Source organism: Oncorhynchus mykiss, chromosome 15, assembly GCF_013265735.2.
Source record: "Oncorhynchus mykiss isolate Arlee chromosome 15, USDA_OmykA_1.1, whole genome shotgun sequence".
Classification (NCBI taxonomy): Eukaryota; Metazoa; Chordata; class Actinopteri; order Salmoniformes; family Salmonidae; genus Oncorhynchus; species Oncorhynchus mykiss.
In genome coordinates this window covers 24,296,116-24,322,121 of record NC_048579.1, presented here as the reverse complement: position 1 = coordinate 24,322,121, position 26,006 = coordinate 24,296,116, and the positions used below count along the sequence as shown (strand labels likewise).

General features: G+C 43.2%; 1 protein-coding gene across 1 annotated transcript in view; it reads left to right on the top strand.

Moving 5' to 3' along the window:
- myo3a (myosin IIIA) overlaps positions 1–26,006 on the top strand; it is a 74,642-nt gene that overhangs the window by 22,411 nt on the left and 26,225 nt on the right. The window contains exons 4-11 of the mRNA XM_036944113.1: positions 5,601–5,705; positions 5,864–5,963; positions 11,651–11,727; positions 13,483–13,628; positions 18,004–18,069; positions 18,440–18,595; positions 23,467–23,566; positions 24,849–24,965. Of these exons, the coding sequence (XP_036800008.1) occupies positions 5,601–5,705; positions 5,864–5,963; positions 11,651–11,727; positions 13,483–13,628; positions 18,004–18,069; positions 18,440–18,595; positions 23,467–23,566; positions 24,849–24,965 (867 nt within the window). The remainder of the gene's footprint in view (positions 1–5,600; positions 5,706–5,863; positions 5,964–11,650; positions 11,728–13,482; positions 13,629–18,003; positions 18,070–18,439; positions 18,596–23,466; positions 23,567–24,848; positions 24,966–26,006) is intronic.

Genomic DNA, 26,006 nt, shown 5'->3' with positions numbered 1-26,006 from the left:
TCTTATGTAGGTAAGCTAGTTGAACGGCAATACGCCCAAACAACGGTTAGTGTCATCAGTAGTGCCGTTGTCACAGTGTTATGGCAGTTGTCGTCAGCTTTTACATATTGCTACATACATGGCTAAATATGGTACAGACTTATTTTTAAACCAATGAAAATGATCCAAAACAACCAAACAATTACCGTGAAGCACGTTGGCATGATTAGTATTGGAGCACACTGCAACTATCAATTCTATGACCACCATCCCACCATAATAATGAAGGATCATTGCAGCGATGGCATGTTTAATGCAGATAAACTAACAGGGGAGAGATTGCGTTCATTATACACCGGGAGACATAAATATTGAGACAGCGATCCCTGTGATAGGGGTAGATAATTGTTCCGTCTGTGAAATGAGCTGAGAAGATGGATCCGGGGTCTGACGTTTAAATAGACCGGCACTTTGCTTTTTTACTCACATATATCAATCATAGTGTGCCGCTGCTTCAAACCCTCGGCCACTCTGCTTCTTGTGTCCCCAATACCTTCATCTGAACAGCAATCAAGTGTTCTGTTCTACGCTTTAAGTTGTGAAATCATTTCATATAAGGTGCTAATAACATGCATCTAATCATGTTTCAGTTAATGTTTTTTGAAACACACCATTTGTCTTTCAGCTCTGTTGTCTTCACAAGCCTCCATTTTACTCCCTTAAAAACACTGCCCTTATTCTCCCCGACTCCAGGTCGTCGCCAACTCTGGCCGTTATTAATTGACAATGAGGTTTATAATGGCTTTGTTTGTTAGGGCTTTAAATTAAACACAGTCAGAAATAAGAGACTTTGGCCTGAGGACCAAACACGCACACGTACACACACGTACACACACACACACACACACACACACACACACACACACACACACACACACACACACACACACACACAATGATAAAACATCATTTTTGTTACAAGTTGAAAAGTAACAAAGGAGAACATGAGATAACCTTGCGTAGCTCTTCTTTCAAGAAATCTTTGTGTCCTTTTATGGAGACATCTCTTTGTGCTGCAGTAAACATAGATCTACACAATTATACTGCTCAATATAACTAGCTGCACCTGTAGAGAAAACATCCCCAAGCTTAAAATGGAATGCCCAATCAAAAGGGCTGGTATGGGGAGGGGGGGGCATACATATTTGTGACATCCTCATCATCGTTTCTTCTTCCTTTTCATGGTCTTTGATCCATTCACTTCATTTACATGACAAAAGCAGCACCTGATCTGTATTGGATCATGTCCTGTTCTGTTTCGAGGCTTTACTGGCCAAACCTTTGAGCTGACAAAGAAGAACTATGGTGATTCACAAATGCATTTCTTTTGAAGCTGTCTTGTTGCATTGGGGTGATTGGTTAAGGTCCACATATCCTATAGGCGGGATCATCATGTGATGACTCACAGTACCCACAGACAGCTCTCAGCTAATGATTGACAGGACCCGGTATAGCAATGATGATGACCCAGTATGGAGCTCAGAAAGCTTCACATCTCTACTACTAGTTAGCTATCGTCATCGGGTTTCCACTAGCCACCACAACCACAAAGTCTAAAAGGCAATATCGTAAAAATGTAATAAAACAAACATTTGCTTTTGTCTTCATTTAAGATTAGAGTTAGGCATAAGGTTAGCAGCGTGGTTAGGGTTAAGGTTAGGTTTAAAATCTGATTTGAAGAAAATAGATTGAAATAGCTGGTGTTTATGACTTTATGGTTGTGGTAATTAGTTTGTGTACAGTATTTCATACCATCCCTCCATTTTTATTGTGGGTATAAATAGCAGGCTAAGACTTTTAAATCCAACAGCTAGTCTAGCAGAAGGTAGGGGGATGGAGCCGGTGATGGCAGCTAACAGTATTAGCCCCTAAGTCTCAAGTCATTTCCATACAACATGTGAGGAATTATGTTGATGTCTTGTCCAAAGCTGCAATAATGTGCCCACCGTCTCTCGCGGGGAGATAACCATGAGGTTTCAAAACGAAGCCAATAAAGTATATGTTCTTCGTGTAGTCTGAACTCTGGGGATATTTGACCAATGTTGACAGAAGAGCCAGTTCTATCTGATTGGATGGGTTCTGGTTTAGGGCCAAATGTGGGTATTGATGGAATTAGCTATTTCTGGATGTGTACCTGTAACAGTAGTTGGCAACATGACTTGAAGTGACTCAAATGCAATAACTTCATAAGATAATATGCTACATCTAGGTAATCCCAAATAGAAAACAATGTAGCTGAGTGTGAAATTTCACACGTCGTCTTTAGTCAGCCAGCTGGTGCGACTGCCTCTTTCAACATGTCCAAAATAATTCATGTTGGCGTGAAATGGGGCACTCTAGAAGACCAAACAGTGCGGCCGGGAGAGTGAGTGCTAACGTTTAGCTTGGCTAATACCATGGCACTGGAGCCTAGCTAGCTCATTAAAATGGATCGGTCTGCCTTGCCCTGTGTAATTTAATGATGACAGGGGATCTCGGCAGTGATGTGGACTCTGACGTCAGGCTCAGCCGGCTCACTGAGACGCTCCTGTCTGCAGAGGCTTCTGATACGCTCTGCTCGACTGCAGTCTGTCTGCAAAGGCTGATAGTAAATAGCCGGGGCTTGCAGGAAGGGAAGTGAAGTATTACTGTTACAGTTTCTGGAATACTGGGGTTTTGACTGAGCTTCTATATAACAATGTGTTTCCGTATCACCAGGACAGACAGACAGACAGACATGCAGAGACAACATACCATGGTTTAGTCCTTGCGAGGGCAAATCAATTCGCCCATGTTCAGCCCTCTAGGGGTCTGTGTGAAGCTCTCACATGTGAAGGGTGCTTGACATCATCTGACGTCCCTAACAATACACCACCTGGCTGCCACTCATCTTGTCTGTCGTCATCACACGTCTTGACGTCCGTATCTAAGTGTTGAAGGAAACATAAGACAATAGGAGAAGTTAAGCATGTCAAAGCATCACGTCCACCTACAGTCATGACCAAAATGACTGGCACCCTTGATAAAGATGAGCAAAAAAGACAAATACTGAGCTATATTGTGTGCTCCAAAAAAATTCAGAAATGCTATTATTTTCTGCTAACACAACTGCTCAGATTTGATTTAACAAGGTGTCTTTCTATTTTTGTAGATTTTTACGTGTCAAAATGATTGGCACCACTGTTTGTATTACTACGGAAGTATGATAACACTGAGCCGTTTGACCAATTCATCTTACCAGATCCTTGATGTCCTTCATCTGTTTTTACGGACTGCCCTCTTCAATTCAAACCACGGGTTTTCAATGGGTTTCAAGTCTGGAGACGGAGAGGGCCAAAGGCAAATGTTGATTTTGCGGTCAAATAACCATTTCTTTGTGGATTTTTATTAGTTCTTGGTGTTATTGTCTTGCTGGAAGATCCACTTGCGGTTATGTTTCAGCCTCCTGGCAGAGGCAACCAGGTTTTTTGGCTAAAATGTCCTGGTACTGGGTAAAGTTCATTGTGTCGTTGACCTCATCAAGGGCCCCACGACCAGTGGAAGCAAAATAGCCCCATAACTTCAATCTCGGCCGCCATATTTCACTGTAAGTACGGGCTTCTTTTCTGATTATGCATCCTTCTTTCGATGACAAATTGTTTTGGGGTTCTTTGGCCACACACACCAGTGGTTGAAAACGGGCAGCAATCATTTTGACACCTATCTTTTTTATAGTTATTTAATTTTCCACGAGTCATTTTATTAGTTTAAAATAACACAACTTTCAAATGTTTTGGAGCATACAACATAGCTCAGTATTTGTATTATTCATTTTATACAGGACTGTGTATTCCAACCATTTCCTTTCCTTTCTCCCATTTCAAAAGTGCACACTGTGTACTGTAAACTGCAGGCTAAGTGGAACAGGCAAATTACAACTCCCTGTGGTTAGCTCAATGAGTGCATGTAACTGGCAGAGAAACATGAGGGCAGAGACACAGTGCACAATGGCTTTGGGCCATGTGGACAGAATGTTAATGAGATCAGAAAATGGATCTGTCTTTTTGGGAACTCCTTACCAAGTCACCAACAGAGAAGCTCTCAATAAAAACCTGGTTGTGTTACTGCATCTTTCCTCCATCCATTTCCCATCCTCCTTTATTTGGGGAATTTAGCATTAAAAAGTTGTTTTTGCTTGCTTTTCCCGTGACGTGTGAATGATCATGGAAACAAACATCACCAAAAAACGGTTAAACTCTCTAACTGGTTACCATTACATCGTAGGAGACATGATTGCATTGATGATTACACTTTGCGTTTTGTGACTCACTCTGAGAATGAATGTGAAGCATTTTTCGGTTGTCCTCCACAAGAGGGTGCTTCTAATTATCTGTAACCCCTGAGGTTTCTTCCCTCATTATCCCTTCAATGCACAAGTGAGACAGAGACGTCTCTGATTATAGGAGTATAAGTGTTCTACGCATAATTAGACAAATAGACATTTCCCTTTTAGAATGCAAAAAAAAATGCTTTTATGCATGCAGTTCCTCATGAAAAATGCAGGCAAAACAAGTAGCATTTCTGAGAGTGCATAGACAAAATATTTATTGCTTGATTCAAGCTTCCCACTGATGCAGATGAGGGGCCATTGTATCCGTCTATAAAGTACTTAGACACAGCTACTTAGATTGTACTATTATGCGCCACTCTGTTTCCTCCACGTCTCAGTCGGCACTCAAGGGCGTTTTCTCTTTATCTGGAGGTCAGGTGATGACAGCCCAAAATAATGGGGTATTATTGTTGCCTTGGCAACACCTAGGGCAATTCTCTGTGATTCTCTGTGATTTTCTGTGATTTTCAGGCAGGCGTTGACATTGATAATAGAGCCACATCTCACTTTAAGGAGATAGATTCTGCTGCTCGCACTGTAACCTTATGTAGTATGCAGAAAGTCACATTTCTTCATACGAGAGATTTGTTGTGTAATCAAGCTTAGGTTATTATTTTTTTTTTTGTAGTGTAAAATGGGCACTGATTACTTGGTAATGAAAACAAGTCTGTTTTCCCTTGACATGCCGCTCAGTAAAGCTCTCTGCCAAATGTATACTTTAAAACACTTTTCATGGGTTTTCATCATGGCATATGCATATGCATGGATTTTAATCTTCCTGTCAGAAATAGTCTCCAAAGTAGGCGGAGGTGCTTGATTCGAGGACCTCGATTCGCACATCTTTAATAATTACAGTTTAGTCATCACAAAGCCGATTATACCCCTCTTAGGAGAATCTGCATTTTCTCTATACACACGATTCCTACCTCCCCCTAAGCTGTTTCAAATAGATAAGCGTAGAGAGATTGAACAAAATAATCAACTATCACCACCATGGTCTTCAGAGCTTTGAAGATTCCTTCTGAAATCTTAATTTTGTACCCAGCGCTTTTATCAGAAGGGTGTTACACAATGCGAAGCTACAGTATGCACTTCTAGATGTGGCATATCTAGATTTAAGCTCATTGTCTCGGCTTTGGCCAGAATATGCTGACTCACGCTACGGTTTAGCAAAGGAAAGCCATTGTCTTCTCTCTTTCTTATGTGCCTGTAGCTCTGCAATGGAGGTTCGGTGACAGACCTGGCCAAAGGCATGCTGAAGAGAGGGGACAGAATGGATGAGGCAATCATTGCCTATATCATACACGAGGCCCTCACGGTAAGCCTGCTCTTTGAACGGTGGATGGAGAGAGAGAGAGAGAGAGAGAGAGAGAGAGAGAGAGAGAGAGAGAGCCTGAAAAATACTTTTCCCAACTATGAATTGAAAGACCCTCTTTCCGATGACTTACTATATTACTACTATCTCTGCTGTTACAGGGTCTCCATCACCTGCACATCAACAAGACCATCCACCGGGATGTCAAAGGCAACAACATCCTACTGACCACACAAGGAGGGGTGAAGCTGGTGGACTTTGGTACGGTGTGTGTGTGTGTGTGTGTGTCTGTATGGCTCAGTATATTGTGTTAATTTGTCAGCGGTCTATGTGTGCCTACGTGTCTGTGATACTGCCGATGGATCAAATCCATTACCCCAAATTGTTTGCCACCTTAATTGGCGTACATGTATTTTCTTATCCAGGGTGGAATACGTGGTGGGAAGGTGGTAGGTGGGTAGCCGCAAATACACTTCCATGAGACGCAGTGTCTCCTGCATTTGGCCTCACCGCAGAGGACATTGTTTTTATTCGTTGTGTTAGCGATGCAGCGCTGATTTGTTGCCTGTTGTTCTCAACCAAATGAAGCTCTCTGTGCGCTAGCCAGAGTCTGAATAAGGAGAAATGATTCAGGCCATTTCCAGCAGTGACTCAGCGAAGCTCCTTTGGGGCCTGAAAAGCAGCATGCCTCTTTCCATTACAGCTGAATCTCCTCTTCATTCAGCCTGTTAAGCGAAGCTTCTCTTAAAAGCATCAACCTGCGCATGTCACTGCCTCCCTCTCTTCCCTCACTTAAACCAATGAGTAATGGGTCTTGTGAATTTTTGTCGGCACCATAGAAATTCCACGAATAACACACTTCGCCCATTTGCGCTCTTTGTTGCCGCTCGTCTGTTTAACACTTCCATTAACGAGGTATTCACTTCTGAGGAGGCTCCACTTTAGCTATAAGCTACTCTCAAGTGATACTCTCATGGCTCGCCGTGCTCGCCCAATCCCTCAGATAGATGGTCGCCACCCTGGCTTCAGTCCGTGTCAGCCCCAGTGCAGAGGCAATGTGAAGATGCTAATTACTTTGGGGGAATTCTGGGTAGCGGAGAGATAACGGGGAAGCTTGGCATTCACGCAATCAGGGTAGGAAGGGGGTTAGGAGGAGGAGGGTGAACCCGGACATATGAAATGAGCAGATAGGAGGAGCAGACCCCACAGAGGGAAAGAGAGAGGGAAATAGGGATGACTCAAGACCCCATAGAGAGAAAGAGAGAGGGAGATGGTGATGACTCATAACCCCACAGAGAGGGAGACAGTGATGACTCATGACCCTGCAGAGTGAAAGAGAGGAAGATAGTGATGACTAATGACCCCACAGTGAGAAAGAGAGAGGGAGATGGTGATGACTCATGACCCCACAGTGAGAAAGAGAGAGGGAGATGGTGATGACTCATGACCCCACAGTGAGAAAGAGAGAGGGAGATGGTTATGACTCATGACCCCACAGAGATAAAGAGAGAGGGAGATGGTGATGACTCATGACCCCACAGAGAGAAAGAGAGAGGGAGATAGTGATGACTCACGACCCCACAGACAGAAAGAGAGAGGGAGACAGTGATGACTCACGACCCCACAGAGAGAAAGCGAAAGGGAGATAGTGATGACTCACAACCCCACAGAGAGAAAGCGAGAGGGAGATAGTGATGTCTCACGACCCCACAGAGAGAAAGCGAGAGGGAGATAGTGATGACTCACGATCCCACAGAGAAAAAGAAAGATGGAGATAGTGATGACTCATGACCCCACAGAAAGAAAGCGAGAGGGAGATAGTGATGACTCACGACCCCACAGAGAGAAAGCGAGAGGGAGATAGTAATGACTTATGCTTGAAAGTTCCCCTGGCTCTGTCAAAGTCAGTCAACAGGAAAGCATTGTTTGGTCAGGATAGTAAAGTCATGGTAGACTATAGAAAAGCTTTGATGTTATTACAGAGAAGCTGTCATTTGGACACACAATGTTCTCCTTCCACTCTGTTGTTTAATATTTCACTCACCACATTCCCCATGAATACTTCATTCAAATGAGGGCAGGATTCAATCAAACCTGCACTCCAGGAAACACTGTACCCCCTCCCTTTCAAATGACCCTTCTGTATGATCTGATTTAGCGAAGTCCTCCACACAAATACCAGTGCTACACTCTTCATGATGAATATGGAGTTAGGAGGTGACCTATAAACAACTAGGAGTGTTTGAGGCTGTCTGAATATCCCATGGTCAGATTCATTTGATCAAGCATGCCTTTATTTTGATCAGAAATACATAACACCCCGTACGTTTGTACAGAGGTACAGAGATCTGTGTTTTATAGTGTGGTGTTATGTTGGTTTCATCAGTGTTTCTGAGGCTGTAAACTATTATAAATATCACTGATTTGAAAGGGGGGGGGGGGGGGGGGGGGGTACGAGCGACTTACAGGAAGAAGCCTTGTTCAAAGGGATTTGTCACCTAGTCAGCGCAGGGATTCCAGCAGCGACCTTTTGGTTATTGACCAAACGCTCTCAACCGCTAGGCTACTTGCCGCATAAATATGTGTTGCTATGACAAAAACAAAGATTGTCATGGGAACAGAGAAGAGTTTATGTTTCTTCATTTAGCTTCAAATGTGCTGTCATTATGGTGAATATCACCCAAATCCTCTTCCACTGAATTAATGTAGTCTACTCTTGTTGGGGTTGGCGACCCATGGTATCCCACCCACTGTGAAAACTAAAAGACACTCAACTGCACATTTATTCCAATAGGCTGTCATGCTGTGCAGGAAAAATTGTATTTTGCTTCTCTCCTGAATCCTGGTAACTGATTTTGATAAGAGAAAGGTTGGGGAATATATCAATGGGCACATTGATACGTGGAGCGGCAGACAGACAGACAGACAGACAGACAGACAGACAGACAGACAGACGGCCCAGAGCGACGAAATAGACAGACAGACAGACAGACAGACAGACAGACAGACGGCCCAGAGCGACAAAATAGACAGACAGTGGTGATACAGGGGGCTGGACATAGGTGGCTAGGAGAGATGGGGGACAGAGAGAGCGAGAGAGAGGAAGATAGCAGGGACACGTGCTCCACGCGTGTCCTGCGTCACGCCGAGGCTAATAGTTTTCCATGTGGGGGACTGGCACGTCCCACGCTACACTAAGCAGCTGAAAAGATAAAACCCCTGCAGTGACTCATCACCACTCTGAGAAAAAAAAAGCCCTGAAAAAGAGAAGAAGAATATGGATGGAGGCCATCTTTTCAGTTTCTTAATGAATATGCTAATTGACAGTGTTATCTCTCTGATGATTATTAAGGGTGTTCCGCCGGGCCCTGCCTCTGGGTAATGTTGTAGAAAAAGAATGGCCACGGGGGCTTTTTATAGGGCTGTCTTTGTGCATACGTGTCAGGGCCTCATAACCATTTCATCACACCAACCATGAAATGGTTAAATACGGGTTAATATGTGTGAACATATGTGTGTAGGACGTGTGTGTTTGATTGGGTGTAGGTTTTCTGTGTGTGTGCGTGTGTGTAAGCAGGTAGCCTAGAGATTCAGAGCATTGGGCCGGTAACCGAATGGTTGCTGGTTTGAATCCCAATCCCGACTAGGTGAAAAGTATGTCGATGTGCCCTTGAGCAAGGCACTTAACCCAAGTCGCTCTGATAAATGACTCAAATGTGTCTGTGTACTGACTATCTGTGCAAAAAAAATTCTGCTAGTAACATGCATGTGTTCGTGCATTCATCTTTTGTGTGTGTGTGCATGCATGAGCGTGTGTGTGTGCATGCATGAGCAAGTGTGTGTGCATGCATGAGCGTGTGTGTGCATGCATGAGCATGTGTGCATGTGCACGTGCACGTGCAGCACAGTGTGTCAGCCCTGTGTATATCCCCTCCTGCATATAATCCTAATCCCTTTTGATGTTTGCTACAGCACCGTTGAGAATCTGCTGCTTACTGCAGTCCTTCTCCTGCCTATTCATTCCATCCAGAATGCAGTTTAACCCATTCAACAAGGAGGGCCTCTGAGAGATATCCATTATATACTCTTTACAAATAACATCGTCTTATACTCTAGTTCATTCATATTCACTATACAGTTACATACAGCATAGATAAAAGCCAACATTAACATTGTTTTACACATGTGTGATTTGTTGACTCAGATGGAGTGTACTGTATACTGTATATTCATCTATGCTAGCAACATGTCATATACTGTATTGTAAAACACTTTGGAATTCTCCAGTTGTCTGTTTAAACATATAAGCACATAGTAACCACACAGCTAGTTGTTGATGCACAGCTTCTCTCTCAGTCCATAGTAGTCTCGCTGCATTCTGTTGATAACCTAGTGGTGGATTCAGTTCAGGCTGCTCCTCTACCACCTACTGCAGCTTCACACTGATTTGTCTGGACTGGAGTCTGGTTCACGACTGTGGCTCGGCCTGTCGCTGATTGTCCAGACATTTTGATATGAACACATGAGCAGTGGTGGAAAAAGTACCCAATTTTCATACTTGAGTAAAAGTAAAGATACCTTAATCGAAAATGACGAAAGTGAAAGTGAAAATCACCCAGTAAAATTCTACTTGAGTAAAAGTATTTGGTTTTGAAATATATTTAAGTATCAAAATGAAATGTAAATGCTAAAATATACTTAAGTGTCAAAGGTAAAAGTATAAATCATTTCAAAGTCCTTATTTTAAGCAAACCAGACGGCATCATTTTCTTGTTTTTTAAATTGACAGATAGCCAGTAGCACACTCCAACACTCAGACATCATTTACAAATGAAACGTGTGTTTAGTGAGTCTGCCAGATCAGGCAGTAGGGATGACAAGGGATGGTCTCTGGATGAGTGCGTGAATTTGACAATTTTTCTGTCCTGCTAAGCATACAAAATATAACGAGTACTGTATGGAAATGTATGGAGTAAAAAGTATATTACTATCTTTAGGAACGTAGTGAAGTAAAAGTCAAACGGTACAGTAAAGTACAGATACCCCCCCCCCCCCCCCCCCAAAAAAGACTTAAGTATTACATTAAAGTATTTTTACTAAAGTACTTTACACCACTGCACCCACATCATGTGTGTAACATCTTCCTAGCCTCATAACTGTGAAGGTAGGAAGAGAAAGCAGCCTTCTGCTAATGGCTATGGCCACAGTGAAGAGACGACCCATGGTCCTATTCAGATTGACTGGACCTTTAGAATAATTCTTAGTTAAATATCCACCGTAGACATAGCCGTTTGAATTGTATACAGTCTCCTTTCAAAATGACCAGAAGATAACGGGAACACTTACCAAATAATCCCAATTAAATCATGTCATGGTTTGAATGGGTTAGTCAGTATTGTGTAGATTAGAAAGCAAGTGCTAATATAGTCGTTCTGAGGTTTGTTCATGATGGGATTTCTAGTCAAATGCACTGCTAAATCACCTGGGGGTATTTGTAATGCAAAGCAATCCATCATTTGCTTGAGAGCGATCACAAGTTGGCGTGTGTTTAGGCTATGTTTGAGGCTATGTGTGTGTGTGTGTGTGTGTGTGTGTGTGTGTGTGTGTGTGTGTGTGTGTGTGTATGTGTGTGTGTGTGTGCGTGCGTGCGTGCACAAGTCTGTTTTCGTTCAATGTCACCAGTGACGGCACCATCATGGCTAACAGAGTGGGTCAGGAATTTCGTTTACTTCATCCATCCCAGCTGGAATATGAATAGAACTTCACTCTTTGACCCTATGACAGCTCATCATCGGAACCAGCTGCTCTGGTTTCTGTCTGATGGACATGAGATGAAAATAAATCTATAGATGTCCTATGTAACTGAACTGTGATGTCCCAATGCATACAGCCGTTCATACTGTGGTTCCTATTTAATTGAGCTATGTTGTCCTTGTGTCTTTGTGCAGGTGTTTCGGCCCAGTTGACGAACACTCGTCTCCGTAGGAACACCTCGGTGGGAACACCTTTCTGGATGGCGCCGGAGGTAGGCCTCATTCCCTTTACCTCGCTAGACACTTACATAGCACCCAACACTGGACCTGTAGAAAGAATGCTGACTTTTGTTGACCTTGATAAGTAGAATTGATTTATTTGACTTTTGTTTAACTAGGCAAGTCAGTTAAGAACATATTCTTGTTTACAATGACGGCCTACCCCGGCCAAACCCGGACGACACTGGGTCAATTGTGCTCCGCTTTGAGACTCCCAATCACAGCCGGTTGTGATACAGCCTGGATTTGAACCAGGTTGTCTGTAGTGACACCTCTAGCACTTAGATAAACTGCCTTAGACCGCTGCGCCACTCGGGAGCCCCGAATAAGAACCAAATCTCACCTGAGTGTTGGCCTCTGACCAGCTACTCAATGTTCTTGTCTGTCACAAGACACTAGCGCTTGGCTGGCTCATACTACAACACGATGCTGAAGGTGACCTGGTTAAAACGGCCGTCCTTCTTTTTTTACATGACTTTTACATCCACTTTGCAAATGTATTTGGTGTTAACTTACGCGGAGAAATGGCATTTTACATAACGTTTACATAGAGTATAACTAATGACATTAGATTCGGAGGTGGATGTCCTTTCAGGTGGACCATTTGAGTAAAAAAAATACTTTTTTAAAAGCAACAACGTACAGAACACCGAACAGAAACAGAGAGAGGAGTGCGGCAGATAGTCGATAGGCTATCGTAAGGTTTCTCTGCCAGTTTTGGAAGTCTTTTACGAAGGGTTGGATGGTACCTTCTGTGCTTTGTTGGAAAAAGATAAGAGTACCTCAAATTTAGTGGATTTGAGTTGAGGGTAAGGCAAGATGGATTCTAATGTATCTGCTTGGCTTTTCTTGTTGTCGTAAATGCTGAATATTCTTCATGACTGTTGAGATGAAGATTCCGTATTGCTTATGGTTTCTTGTTATTTATGTGAGTTGTGACATGTTCATGACACTACTCTTCATCTATGTTTGTGCGTGTGTACTGTGCTATGGTGTGCATTCTGCACGTTAATGTGTACTTCATTATGTTCATGTGACGTTTTGTCATTTAGAATATTTCATTTTGGGACCCTTGTCGATAAAGGTGTCTTAATGATGTTGTAATTGTTATGTTTGGACAATATTATGCATTTTTTGAGTACGCTACTAAAGTATGTACCTTGGGAATGATTACTGTTGTTTCCCTGCAGGTGATTGAGGTGTCTGGGTGTGGATTTAACTGTGTGTATCGATGCTCTGTCTGTGTACGTACCGTATGTGTCTCCTATGGGGAGATATATTTTGTTAGTGGGATGCCATTTTGGCCTAAGGATATTGTTGATGGCGGTTTGTGTGTGTGTGTGTGTGTGTGTGTGTGTGTGTGTGTGTGTGTGTGTGTGTGTGTGTGTGTGTGTGTGTGTGTGTGTGTGTGTGTGTGTGTGTGTGTGTGTGTGTGTGTGTGTGTGTGTGTGTGTGTGTGTGTGTGTGTGTGTGTGTGTGTGTGTGTGTGCGTGCGCGTGCGTGCGTGCACTCTTGATGATGGTCTATCTGTGTGTGTGTGTGTGTGTTTGTACGTGCGTGCGTGCCCTATCTGTACAATATTCCCTGTAGACGCCTGCAGCAGTTGTTGATAAAGGTGTGCCCGTAACTCCCAAGACACTCTCAATAATATTCTCCTTAGACAAGCTTTTTGAAACTATTAGAAAGACAGACTGCATTTTCCTGCTGCTAATCGTAATGAGGGTGTGTGCGCGTGTCTCCGTCTACAGGTTATAGCGTGTGAGCAGCAGTTGGACTCCACGTATGACGCTCGCTGTGACGTCTGGTCCCTGGGCATTACTGCCATAGAGCTGGGAGATGGAGACCCGCCCCTCTCCGACCTCCATCCAATGAGAGCTCTCTTCAAAATCCCCAGGTCAGGCTCCTATAACTGCACATTTAACCATCTGGGGATTGAACCGGGGTTTTCAGTGCAAGATATCCAACAGAGAAGGAAGTATTTTCCTAAATCACTGAGCTAAAGGCTAGGCGTTAGCTATGTCTAACATCTGTTGTTAGATATCAGACAACGAGACGTTATTGCAACAACTAACATCAGCCTAGCAATCTAACTGCTACACAGATGGCAGCCGTGGTGGCTATTCATAATGATAAATGTCCATTGGGTAGGGTAGATGTCTGTTGAGGGGTGGTAGAAAGTCAGTGGGGGGCAGGGGTAGCAGGTAGCTAACTAGTGGTGGCTATTCAGCAGCCTGATGGTCTGGGGGTAGAAGCTATTGGCCAGTCTTAGTTTTAGCCATAATGCTTGTGTACTGCCCACATTTGAGTGATGAAAATGGGGAGAGCAGTCTGTGGCGAGGCTGAGGTCCCTGATGATCTTCTTGGCCTTTCCTGCGACACCTGGTGTTGTAGGTGTCCTGGAGGGCAGGCAGTGTGCACACAATGGTGCATTCGGCTGAGCATACCACCCTCTGAAGAGCCATGCGGTCAGCGGCGGTGGAGTTGCCGTACCAGGCTGTGACGCAGCCTGACAGTATGCTCTCGATGGTGCTCCTGTAGAACACTGTGAGGGCCCTTCATACACAAAAGAGCAACACAATCATCACAACTAGGTTTTATTACTGCGCTTTTCAGTTGGTAGAATAGAACGTCAAAGTAGGGCAGTGCAGGCAGTTTGGACTGCAATTTACAAAACCATTTGCACTCTACAGTTCTGTAGCCAGCGAGATGAATTGTCCTTCCATACAACTGTCTGTGGGGCTTGGATCTGTCAGAAGGCAAAATGAATAGATAGCTTTCTTTTGCATTACAGCAGCTTAGACGTACCACCTCTCTCTGCTATTTACTGCGATCCTCCTCTTTCTGTGGATAAATAGGGAGGGGTGTCGAGATCATCTTAGGGAGGGGAGTCTAGATCATCTTTTTCCTCCTCTGCCCTCACTGTGTTGGGGGAGGAGGAGGTGAATGGTTATTGATTACTGTCGTTGGTCTTCAGGCTGTGAGGCGGGTGCACAAGCGCTCATCACCGCTGTCATCTTGACGCCACAACATTTTGTCCATCTCCACCCCACCACTGTGTGCACCGACACAGAGGCACACACACATGCCTCACTAGACTGGAAAAATTGCAAATGGTAAATGACAAAAGAGTAGCTTCCTCTCCCTTCTTTCTTTCACCTCTCTCTCTCTCTCTCTCTCTCTCTCTCTCTCTCTCTCTTTGTCTTTGTCTTTCTCTCTCTTTGTCTCTCTGTCTCTCTCTCTCTCTCTTTGTCTTTCTCTCTCTCTCTCTTTGTCTTTCTATCTATCTATCTATCTATCTATCTCTCTCTCTCTCTCTCTCTCTCTCTCTCTCTCTCTCTCTCTCTCTGTGCGTCTCTCTCTCTCTTTCTCTCTCTCGTTCTTGCTATGACCCTCTCTGTCTAAACACACACACACACACACACACACACACACACACACACACACACACACACACACACACACACACACACATACACACACAAAGGCCATTCTCTCAGCTCTCCCCTCTGTTGTTAGTGTACTCTTTGCTTGGGGGTTTTTGTTCCAGAGCAGTCATCATCACACAGCTATCTCTGAATCTTTGTGACTGCTGTTACAAGAGCTGCAGGCTCTCTCCACACACTTCCCTCACACTCCTCTTTCACTATGCTGGCCAGGATCTCCATTGAGAAACCATGTTAAATGAACAAAATTCAATAGATTCAGTGGGATGATTGCCACTGACTTTTGTATTTTTGGTTGCCAAAATTCCCTTATCCTTTGTTTTGCCAACACTCTACATCCAACACTGTCCTGTCATGCCAGCAGACATGCTAGTATACAAGTAATCAAACACATTGAGCAGGTTTGTAAATGCATTTCACTAATGCATTCAAATGGGTCTTGAGTTCAACTGTGATTCATTTCATTCTCTTACTCACACACTAGTGACCAGCGAAGGCACACGCTGTGTTTTTGCTTGAAGTGCTGTCCCCTTTTAATAGCCACGATGACATCACCCAAGATGTCCGGAAGCTGTTCCTCCACTGGATTATGGCTAGGGAACCTGTGTTCAGGATTATCCCGGTTTGATCCCAGAGAGAGCAGTTCTGCCAACACTCCCTCTGGCCTGGCACTGCCTAGCAGTCACCCAGACAGATAAGGGACGGGAACAGACCCCAGGTCAAGTCTAAAATACACACTACACAGCCAGGAAAGCATACACACACAAAATATGTCCCAGCATACAGTACATGTCCAAAATACATGAATTTAGGAAGGGTAAAAAAAAAGGGTAAAAAAAAAACACTTCAGTTTGTCCCCATAGGGGAACCCTTGTTGATGCTAGGTAAAAGCCTTTACAGAGGGTTCTACCTGAACCCACTATGTAGGGTTCTCATAAAACCCCCTGTAAATGGTTATACCTAGAACTCTCTATGAATTGTTTAACCGAGAAACCCTTTTATCTTCTTCCTAGTACCCTCTATGAATGGTTCCACCAGCCTTATTAGCCTTTAAAATGTCATTATTTATGACAATACATTACATATATCATAAGGCCTTTATTTGAGCACCTAATTATACCCTAACACTTTCTTAGTTGAATAAAGTTAAAAATATGTTTTTTTTATTAACACAGTGGTGTTAGGAAACTCCTGGTTTACAGGCCACATCAAGCCTGCGAGTCACATTATGCTGGCTTGCAAAGTGATGTTTAATTAGTTTTGGAATTAGTGAAACAAGTGGAATTTTGTAGGGAAGATGGAATATTGAGAATACCTCAATAAATCATCTTAACTGGAACAACCATCTAGAACAACCATCTAGAACAACCATCTCAGTAACAGGTGCAATAAGTCCAACCACTAACAGATTGGATTAGTTTAGAATAATGTATGCTATTTTTCTGTGTGTAGCATAAAATGTATCTATAAATCAGTGTACATGCAAAAACACAGACATTAAACAAACAATTTTGAAAACCACCCTGCAAAAGAGCATGCTGGGAAATATGATATATGTTTCTATGTAGAACCATTCTTGCCTTCCAAAGAGTCCTTCTTGCCTAGTAAAGAATCATCAAAGAGCCCTTTCTTCCAAAAACGGTTCTTAGGATGACAAAGGCTCTAGGTGGAACCCTGTACATTACAAAGAACCGCTGTCTTCCATAAAGGGTTCTTCAGATCAAAACGGTTCTTGGTAAAGGAGTAGAAAGATACAGGAGTGTATAGGAATGGTCTAAATATTTCCCGGAATTACACATTTTAAACACATTGAGTAGGTTGTACTAATCACACAGATGAATTAGTTGCATGAGAATTTGATGAGAAGTGTGAGCTTGTTTGACCACTGCTATTATCTTGACTCAATAGTACTGATGGCTGCGTCCTTTTACTATGGTCAAAACCCTTTCGTCTCTCACCAGTATATCGCTACAGTAGGCGTCCTTGTTTCCTCTCAGCTCCTTGATTCCACATTCAGCTCCAGTATCCAGGTCTAGATAGCAGATGGTTGACTCTCCCCTCCCCACAGCTTCTCCAGACCTGTTTGTCTTCCAGATAAGAATTCATTTTAATAGTGGGAGTGTTGGCAGAACAGAGTCCATTTAAATGTCTGACACACACTCTGTCTATATGGGGTGTGAACTAAGTGTGATAACCAGGAGATGTATGCCCTCCCATTACAGCAATGAATCGCTGTCAGTGCGGACGTGAAAAGGGCCCAATGCAATATCAACTCTTACAACCTGTGCCAAGCACCCTCTCCTAAAGAACCACTTTAAACAGGACAGGGAATTATACAAATTAGCGTTATTGTTCCTTAGTGGGTGTGGTCTTGTCGGGGTTGGGGAGCTAACTACAGTCTCTGGCTGTATTTGCTTGTTAAAGGACCACTTTTTTTTATTCATTATGGATACTTTGAGATTGGAGGAGAAAGTCTGCATAATGGGTATAATGTCTTATAACTGTGTTATTTCCAATTGGCATAACACCTGTCAACATTTTGATGGTCCCATGACAAGTTTATGTCAGCATTCTGCAAGTACAACCTGGTGCTGTTTAGCTTCGAAATCATTTGTTGGTGTTTTTCACCATAATGCTTAGATCCAAGTGGCCTTAAAGTTTCCTTATGTGAGTGTCAGGCTTAACGTTGAGATTTCTCTTGGTATCTGAAATGAAGCACAGTGTGATGATCATTCCATCATCCTGCTCCCAGCCGTAGCCTCTGTTCTCCTCCCAGTCTGTGTAATTCACATTTTATCTTATCTTTTGATTATTTCCCCCATACAGAAACCCTCCCCCTACCCTGTACCAGCCGGAGCTGTGGTCGGACCACTTTAACGACTTCATCTGCAAGTGAGTATAATGGGAGCTGGGTGTGTGTGTATGTTATGTGTCTGTTGGTGTGTGTGTGTGCGTGTGTGTGTGTGTGTGTGTGTGTGTGTGTGTGTGTGTGTGTGTGTGTGTGTGTGTGTGTGTGTGTGTGTGTGTGTGTGTGTGTGTGTGTGTGTGTGTGTCGTTGCTAATTACAGAGCACAAACGTGTAAACATTCCCTCTCATTTACAGGCCAAAATACTTGGTTTATTATCCTCTTCAGATTTGCTCTTCATAAACCATTCACCCCCTAAAACAGAAGCATGAATCAGAATATCACAATGTTCACTTGCTGATTGCAAGGCCCAGAGCATAAGTAACATTCTCCCTGTCCAACTGTCTCACCCACAGATGTCTGATCAAGGACTTTGAGCTGAGGCCTAACGTTCTAGACCTGCTCCAGCATGTGTTCATCAGACAGATTGTAGGCAGAGAGAGGATCCTGCAGAAACAGCTGATGGAACTCATAGACCTCAACCAGCAGATAGGAACCACTGGGAAGACAAGGTACCGTCATGATGCAGATGACCTCTGTTAGCCAATGGTAGAAAGATAAAAGCTAAAAAGGCCCCACATAGCACTATGTATTCAGGATTCAACTGACTTTTGCATTAAATGACAGTCTCGCCTTGTTCACCAACTGCTTCTCAGATAGAGTTCAGTTTGTAAAATTGGAGGGCCTCTTGTTCGGACCTCTGGCAGCCTCTATGGAGGTGCCACAGGGTTCAATTCTCGGGCCGACTCTTTTCTCTGTATATATCAATGATGCCGCTCTTGCTGCTGGTGATTCTCTGATCTACCTCTACGCAGACGACACCATTCTGTATATATCTTGCCCTTCTTTGGACACTGTGTTAACAAACCTCCAAACGAGCTTCAGTGCCATCCGACACTCCTTCCGTGGCCTCCAACTGCTTTTAAATGCCACCCGTAGCACACGCTCCAGCAGGTATATTTCACTGGTCACCCCAAAGCCAACACTTCCTTTGGCCGCTTTTCTTTTCAGTTCTCTGCTGCCAATTACTGGAACGAATTGCAAAAATCACTGAAGCTGGAGTCTTACATCTCCCTCTATAACTTTAAGCATCAGCTGTCAGAGCAGCTTACCGATCACTGTACCTGTACACAGCCAATCTGTAAATAGCACAGCCAACTACCTCATCCCCATATTGTTATTTATCCTCTTTCTCTTTTGCACCCCAGTATCTCTACTTGCACATCATCATCTGCACATCTATTACTCCAGTGTTAATGCTACATTTTAATTATTTGGCCTCTATGGCCTATTTATTGCCTTACCTCCCTACTCTTCTACATTTGCACACACTGTACATTGATTTGTATTGTGTTATTGACTGTACATTTGTTTTTGTGTAACTCTGTGTTGTTGTTTTTGTCACACTGCTTTGCTTTATCTTGGCCAGGTCGCAGTTGTAAATGAGAACTTGTTCTCAACTGGCCTACCTGGTTAAATAAAGGTGAAATAAAATAAGAAAAAAACAACAACATATGGAACATTCTAGAAACTCCTTCCATATGAATGTCATAATATATTTCATAACATCTCTCTGTTGGTCATGTAGACCTATTCTTATATAACCTTGCATGTTTTACATGTTATTATACAGTCATGTCACTTGTTATCTACGAAAGGGACCCATGCCGGGATCCAATGTGAAAATGTAGTGGATTTATTTCATCTTAACTTTCAAACCCAAGCTTCACCTACTCCACACAGTACTTTATGTTCTATTACATTCTATTACGTTCCTACTGGTTGCACAACTGTCTGCCATTGGAGGAGATAGGCATTATTTTTACTTGGATGTAGACAGTAATCCAAATTGCACATCAGCTGGATATTGGGTCACCTTCAGGCTCAAAGCTTCACCAGTGACTGAATGTTGGGCCCCTGAAGCCCAGATATCAAGTTCAACCACTGCAACGATGTCATATCCTGCTTATGAACTGTAATGTTATTTCTGTCATTTAAGCCATCATGGAAAGACAGACAGAAGCACAGACAGTAACGACAGGTAGGGGATATGAATGCCCTGGTAGGGGTTGTAGGGGTAGCTAGTTACCTGCCCACTTATTTTGTTTAATCAAAGCCCTAACTGTAGACTATAGTTTGTAGCCTACCCACAACCGAGCACTTTGCTGAAATCAAGTCATTGTGCTGTGTCTAGATGATTGTTGTCGACATCAAAGGATGACACTGTCATCCTTGTGTTCCAGATTTGTTTTAGTCAGGCTAGACCCTTTTGAGTGTAGATGTGTTGTTCGTTTCTCCGTCTTCTGTTTCATGTCTAACTTTGACTGTAGTTTTTACAACCTACACCCATGTTTTAACAAATCAAACAATGTATGACCCATCAAATAGCGTGAAAAATGACATTGTCACAGATTTACTGACTTTATTGTCCCCATAGGGACATTTTGTTGCACTGTCATGTAAAGTGGCGTTTAATTACAAAACAAATTGACAAAACAATTTTCCTAACAGTTACATAGCAATAAAAAGAGACTAGCCTGCTGGCCTTACTGGGTGGATAGGAACATTAGCCTGCTGGCCTTACTGGGTGGATAGGAACATTAGCCCGAGCTATTTAGGAGGGAAATCACACCTGGCACAAATGATTGTCTAGTTCTGTTTTTGCTGCCGAGGGGTGCCCTATACCTGCACCCAGAGGGGACTAGTTCAAAGTCCGGGTACAGGGGGTGGCTGGGGTCTAAAATGATTTTGTGAGCCTTGCAGAGGGCCCTGGCCTTAAAGATCTCATCCAGGCCTGTCTGCTTGACTCCAAGTACCTTACTTGCTGTGGTGATAATCCTTGTCAGCATATTTCTCTGACTGACAGTGGCATTGTCAAACCAACAAACAATACAAGCAGTTGAAATACTCTCAATGAAAGATTTGTAAAACAGAGTCAGTATAGTACAGTCAACATTAAAAGATCCCAGCCTTTTGAGAAAGTACAGTCTCTGTGACTCTTTTAGTAGATCAGGTCTGTACATTTACTCCAGTGAAGTTTATTGTCCAAGAGGACACCCAGATATTTGTATTTCTCTACAATCTCTATGTTCTGACCTCTGATAGATGTTGCAGAGGTAGGTGTTGTGCACTTCCTGAAGTCTATGCACATCTCTTTGGTCTTGTTGGTATTGAGGACTAAGTGTGATTGGTCACACCACTCTACAAAGTCATTTAGGACCGGGCCATGGTGTTCCTCGTCACCATGCAACAGGCTGATCAAGGCAGGGTCATTAGCGAACTTAACGAAGTGTCTGTCAGGATAGGAACTGTACAACTATTAGTGTACAAGGAGAGCCTGTGTTGGTGGTGCGTATGTCTAACACTTGAGGACCTATTTTGACCCGCTGTGACCGTTGGCTCAGGAAGTCCAACAGCCACAAAACCAGCCACAAATCTAAGGGGAAGTGCCGAATGAGTCTCTGTGCCAGAATGTAAGGCTGGATTGTGTTGAAGGCAGAAGAAAAGTCAACAAACAAAACCCTGACATGGGATTTGGCACCCTCTAGATGTCTATAGACCATGTTGAGGAGTATTAGAATGGCATCATCAACTCCTCTGCTGGGCTGATAAGCAAACTGAAACGGGTCGAGGAGTTTCTGGGTGGCGCTGAGAACGCATGACTTTTCACAATTTTCTCAAGGCACTTCATTACTAAGGATGTCAAGTCATTCAGCACAGAGGGATTAGATGCTTTAGGAATGGGTATAATTATTGAGTTTTTTCACAATACTGGCACGTGTTGCTGGTCAAGCGAGGATTAGAAAATGTTTGTAAAAACACCAGCCAAGGGGTGGCAGGTAGCTTAGTGGTTGAACGAGTAACTGAAAGGTTGCAAGATCGAATCCTCGAGCTGAGGATAAAAATGTGTCATTCTGCCCCTGAACAAGGCAGTTAACCCACTGTTCCTATTGAAAATAAGAATTTGTTCTTAACTGACTTTCCCAGTTAAATAAAGGTTCAGTAAAAAAAAATGTTCAGCATCATTTTACAATCAGGTTTAGCACAATCAGCCAGTAGAGTCAGACAGCGTGGATTAAGATATGTCATGGCACCATTCAAGGCAAGGAGGGAAAAAACAGGGAAAGGAGCTCCTAGACAGTTAGACACAATAACAATAGGATCAGGGCCTCCCGGGTGGCGCAGTGGTTAAGGGCGCTGTACTGCAGAGCCAGCTGTGCCATCAGAGACTCTTGGTTCCAGGCTCTGTCGTAACCGGCCGCGACCGGGAGGTCCATGGGGCGACGCACAATTGGCCTAGCGTCGTCCGGGTTAGGGAGGGCTTGGTCGGTAGGGATGTCCTTGTCTCATTGCGCACCAGTGACTCCTGGGGCAGGCCGGGCGCAGTGCACGCTAACCAAGGTTGCCAGGTGCACAGTGTTTCCTCCGGCACATTGGTGCGGCTGGCTTCCGGGTTGGATGCACGCTGTGTTAAGAAGCAGTGCGGCTTGGTTGGGTTGTGTATCGGAGGACGCATGACTTTCAACCTTCGTCTCTCCCGAGCCCGTACGGGAGTTGTAGCGATGAGACAAGATAGTAGCTACTACAACAATTGGACACCATGAAAAAGGGGGGTAAAAAAATACAAAATAAAATACAAAAAAATACAAAAAATTAATTTAAAAAAAACAGTGGGGACCAACAATTTATTTGTTTAAGAGTTGGTTGTGGTCAGCCTCAACCTTTATCCGCCTGGGGAGGTAAACGCTTGCTTGGAGTCGCACTCAAGAGGGGTTGAAAGGACAACTGGGAGAGGAGTGTCTGGACAGTCATGCAGCTAAATTGTCATCGTGGGCAAAAAGCTTGTGTAGAAGCACAGCTTGAATAGATCTAGATCAGGGCTCTCCTACCCTGTTCCTGGAGAGCTAATGTCCTGTAGGTATGAAAATTAAATACTGTAATATAGTTTTTTTTAAACGTTATTGTTTTTGCGGACTGTAGTGTTTTTGCAAACTAGTATACTGTGGTATTTACTATAGTATTCTACAGTATACTACAAAATGATATAGTAAGTACTACACACGATCGAGGAATACTAAAGTGTGTAGTATAGTATTCTACAGTATACTACAGTTTACTACAGAATTCTATGCTAAGTTCTGTAGTATTCCATAGTAAACTGTAGTATTTTTATGTGGGAGATGTGTGGATGTGGGAGATGTGTTTAATTTAAGTAGATAGAGAGTAAAAAGAGAAAAAGGAGTCAAGGCGTTGCAGTTTTAAGAAAATAACTTCATAGAGGAATGTAATGTGAAGCCATTGTTATCAGCTATGTTGCTGTTATAAGTTAGTTGTTTAGATGCAACTAGTTGCTTTAGACTTTATATTGCATCCTGTGTTGTAGGCATGAACGCATCCACACCAAGAAAGGTGGTCAAATTATGTCATCAAGCCCCACCCCCGACGAAGTGGATGACCTTGTCACCCTGGAAGTACTTGATGAGGTAAGAGATTCAATTGGCTGAAGATATCGGATATGTATTATCAACACGGTAATAGCTTCCCCTTAGCCGATAGGTGGAATTCTTAGCCATATTGTTCAAATCTAGCCAATCCTTTCAGATCCACACATACAATTGAATCGGCTTTGTGTTAATCAATGTCAAGGTGGTTTTATTTATTCTCACTTGGTATTAATAACCTAGGTCAGGGAGGGGCAACTGGTGGCTGACTTCCCATTTTGTAGGCCCACGGATAAATTTCCCAAAACGAAAGCAACTTTTATTTTTTACCGCTTAGGGCCCCCAAAGGGCTAGGGCTAGCTCTGACTGCATGTGTGGGTATGGATGTGGGTACACAGACCCATGAGCCACTGCAGCCCCTCATGATGAGTTCAGATTTTTTGTTGCCTCCATCCCCATCAAAGCTGCCATACCTGACCAACACTCTTGTATAAAAAGGTTCCCAAAAGGGTTCTTCGACTGTCCCCATAGGAGAACCTTTTTTGGATCCAGATAGAACCCTTTTGTGTTCCTTTTGGGTTTCTGTGGAAAGGGATTTACCTGGAACCCAAAAGAGTTCTACCTTCAACCCAAATGTTTTCTCTAAATGGTTATCCTATGGGCACAGCCAAAGAGCCCTTTCAGGTTCTAGATAGCACCATTTTTTCTATGAGTGTAGGTTATTGATAACCACCCACAGTTTAAGTTAGGACAGTGTTTCCTCTCAGAATTACTTCCCTCTAGTCTCTACACCGGTATTAAATGAATATAGAAGCAAAATAGCAATATTTGTACCAAACACATTTAGGGTGATTTATCAAAGCTGAGTGCTCCATTGACATATTGAAACATACAAATTGCTCAGTCGCCTCGGGATATTTTTGCCCATTCTTCTAGATGGCTGGTTTTGTTTATATCCTAGTCTGGCCCGAGAGAGGGGGTGGAAACAGCATGTATGATCTAAGCACAATGCCTAATGGAATCAAGGTGGAGATGATGAACGGAACTGAGTCCAGATTCTCATATTCATGTGATCAACGACAGTGTACATTTATTATGTTGCATAATGCTTATTTACGCTGACAGATATATTGCCAATTTGCCAGCATACTGTAAGCAATCCTAATAAGTGTTTCATCTTACTGCAATGTTTCCTCGGTAATCACTGCTCTGCACCGAGGCCCTCGTCAAATGATACTGAAACACTGTGATGACGTCTCTTCAAACATCAATTATTACCTTTGAATGTCACAATATTGAGTGTGCATGTTTGATCTCTTCCCAGAATTCAGTCACAGAGCAGCTTCAGAGGCGCTATGCCAAGGACCAGATCTATACCTACGTTGGAGACATCCTCATTGCAGTTAACCCATTTCACAAGATGGAGCTGTATAGCCCACAGGTGTGTGTATTTGTGTGTGCGATGTGTGTTTGTCTGTCTGTGTGTATTCCTGCGAGCGTGTGTGTTAATGTGGCCAAACAGACACTACTGAATGTACCCAACCGTATCTCATTAGGGCCCCAGTGCCCCATTTCCTCTTTCCCTTCCAAGCTCCCGTTGTCTCTCACTCTCTTAATCTCTCTCTCTCTCTCTCTCTCTCTCTCTCTCTCTCTCTCTCTCTCTCCCTCTCTCTCTCTCTCTCTCTCTCTCTCTCTTTCTCTCTCTCTCTCTTTCTCTCTTCACTGGTCACACTTTTCCATTTATCACACGATTTCTTCACTGCCTCTCTTTTTTAGAGTTTATGCTGTTCTGTAAAAATGGTGCTTGTCTTACTGAACTGCTGATGTTTTTGTAACTGAACCCTTCAAGACAAAATGCCATGATACTAGTCATAACTAGTCATTACATTTTTGAAAATTGCTTGAAGAGATTCTCCGGTACTTTTGTGTACTTTCTAGCCAGTCGTTCTGAAAATAGTTCTGAAAGTAGCACTCACGAGCCAAAAGTGGTACCACGTCATCGCTCTCAAGTTTCAAGTTTTATTAGTCATATGTGGGGTATACACCGTCCAACAAAATGCTTACTTGCGGGTTCCTTCTCAACAATGCAACAACAATTAGAATGAATAAAAGGAATATGAACATAAAGTAAATGGCTCACTCTCGCTCTGCTGTGTGTGCATGATGTGCCTCTTGCTAGCTGTCCCTCAATTGGCGAGGGGCTGAAGCTCATTGGTTGAACTCGAGTTGCTAGGGGGCTGGCCCATGTGTGGGAAAATCGAAAGAAAATGGCATATCTTCCAGAAAACAGTCGCTTTCAAACTAGGGATTTCGTGGCTAATTGGTGTAAGATCGTAATTATGCTCGTAGATTAGGCATGTATGAACTACACAATGACACATCCAGCTCAAAGAGGGAGGTTTAAAAAAATAAAATAAATAAAAAACATATTACGCTGCAAAGTTCCAGAGCACGTCTTTAATCTCTTTGTCTTTTTGCTATA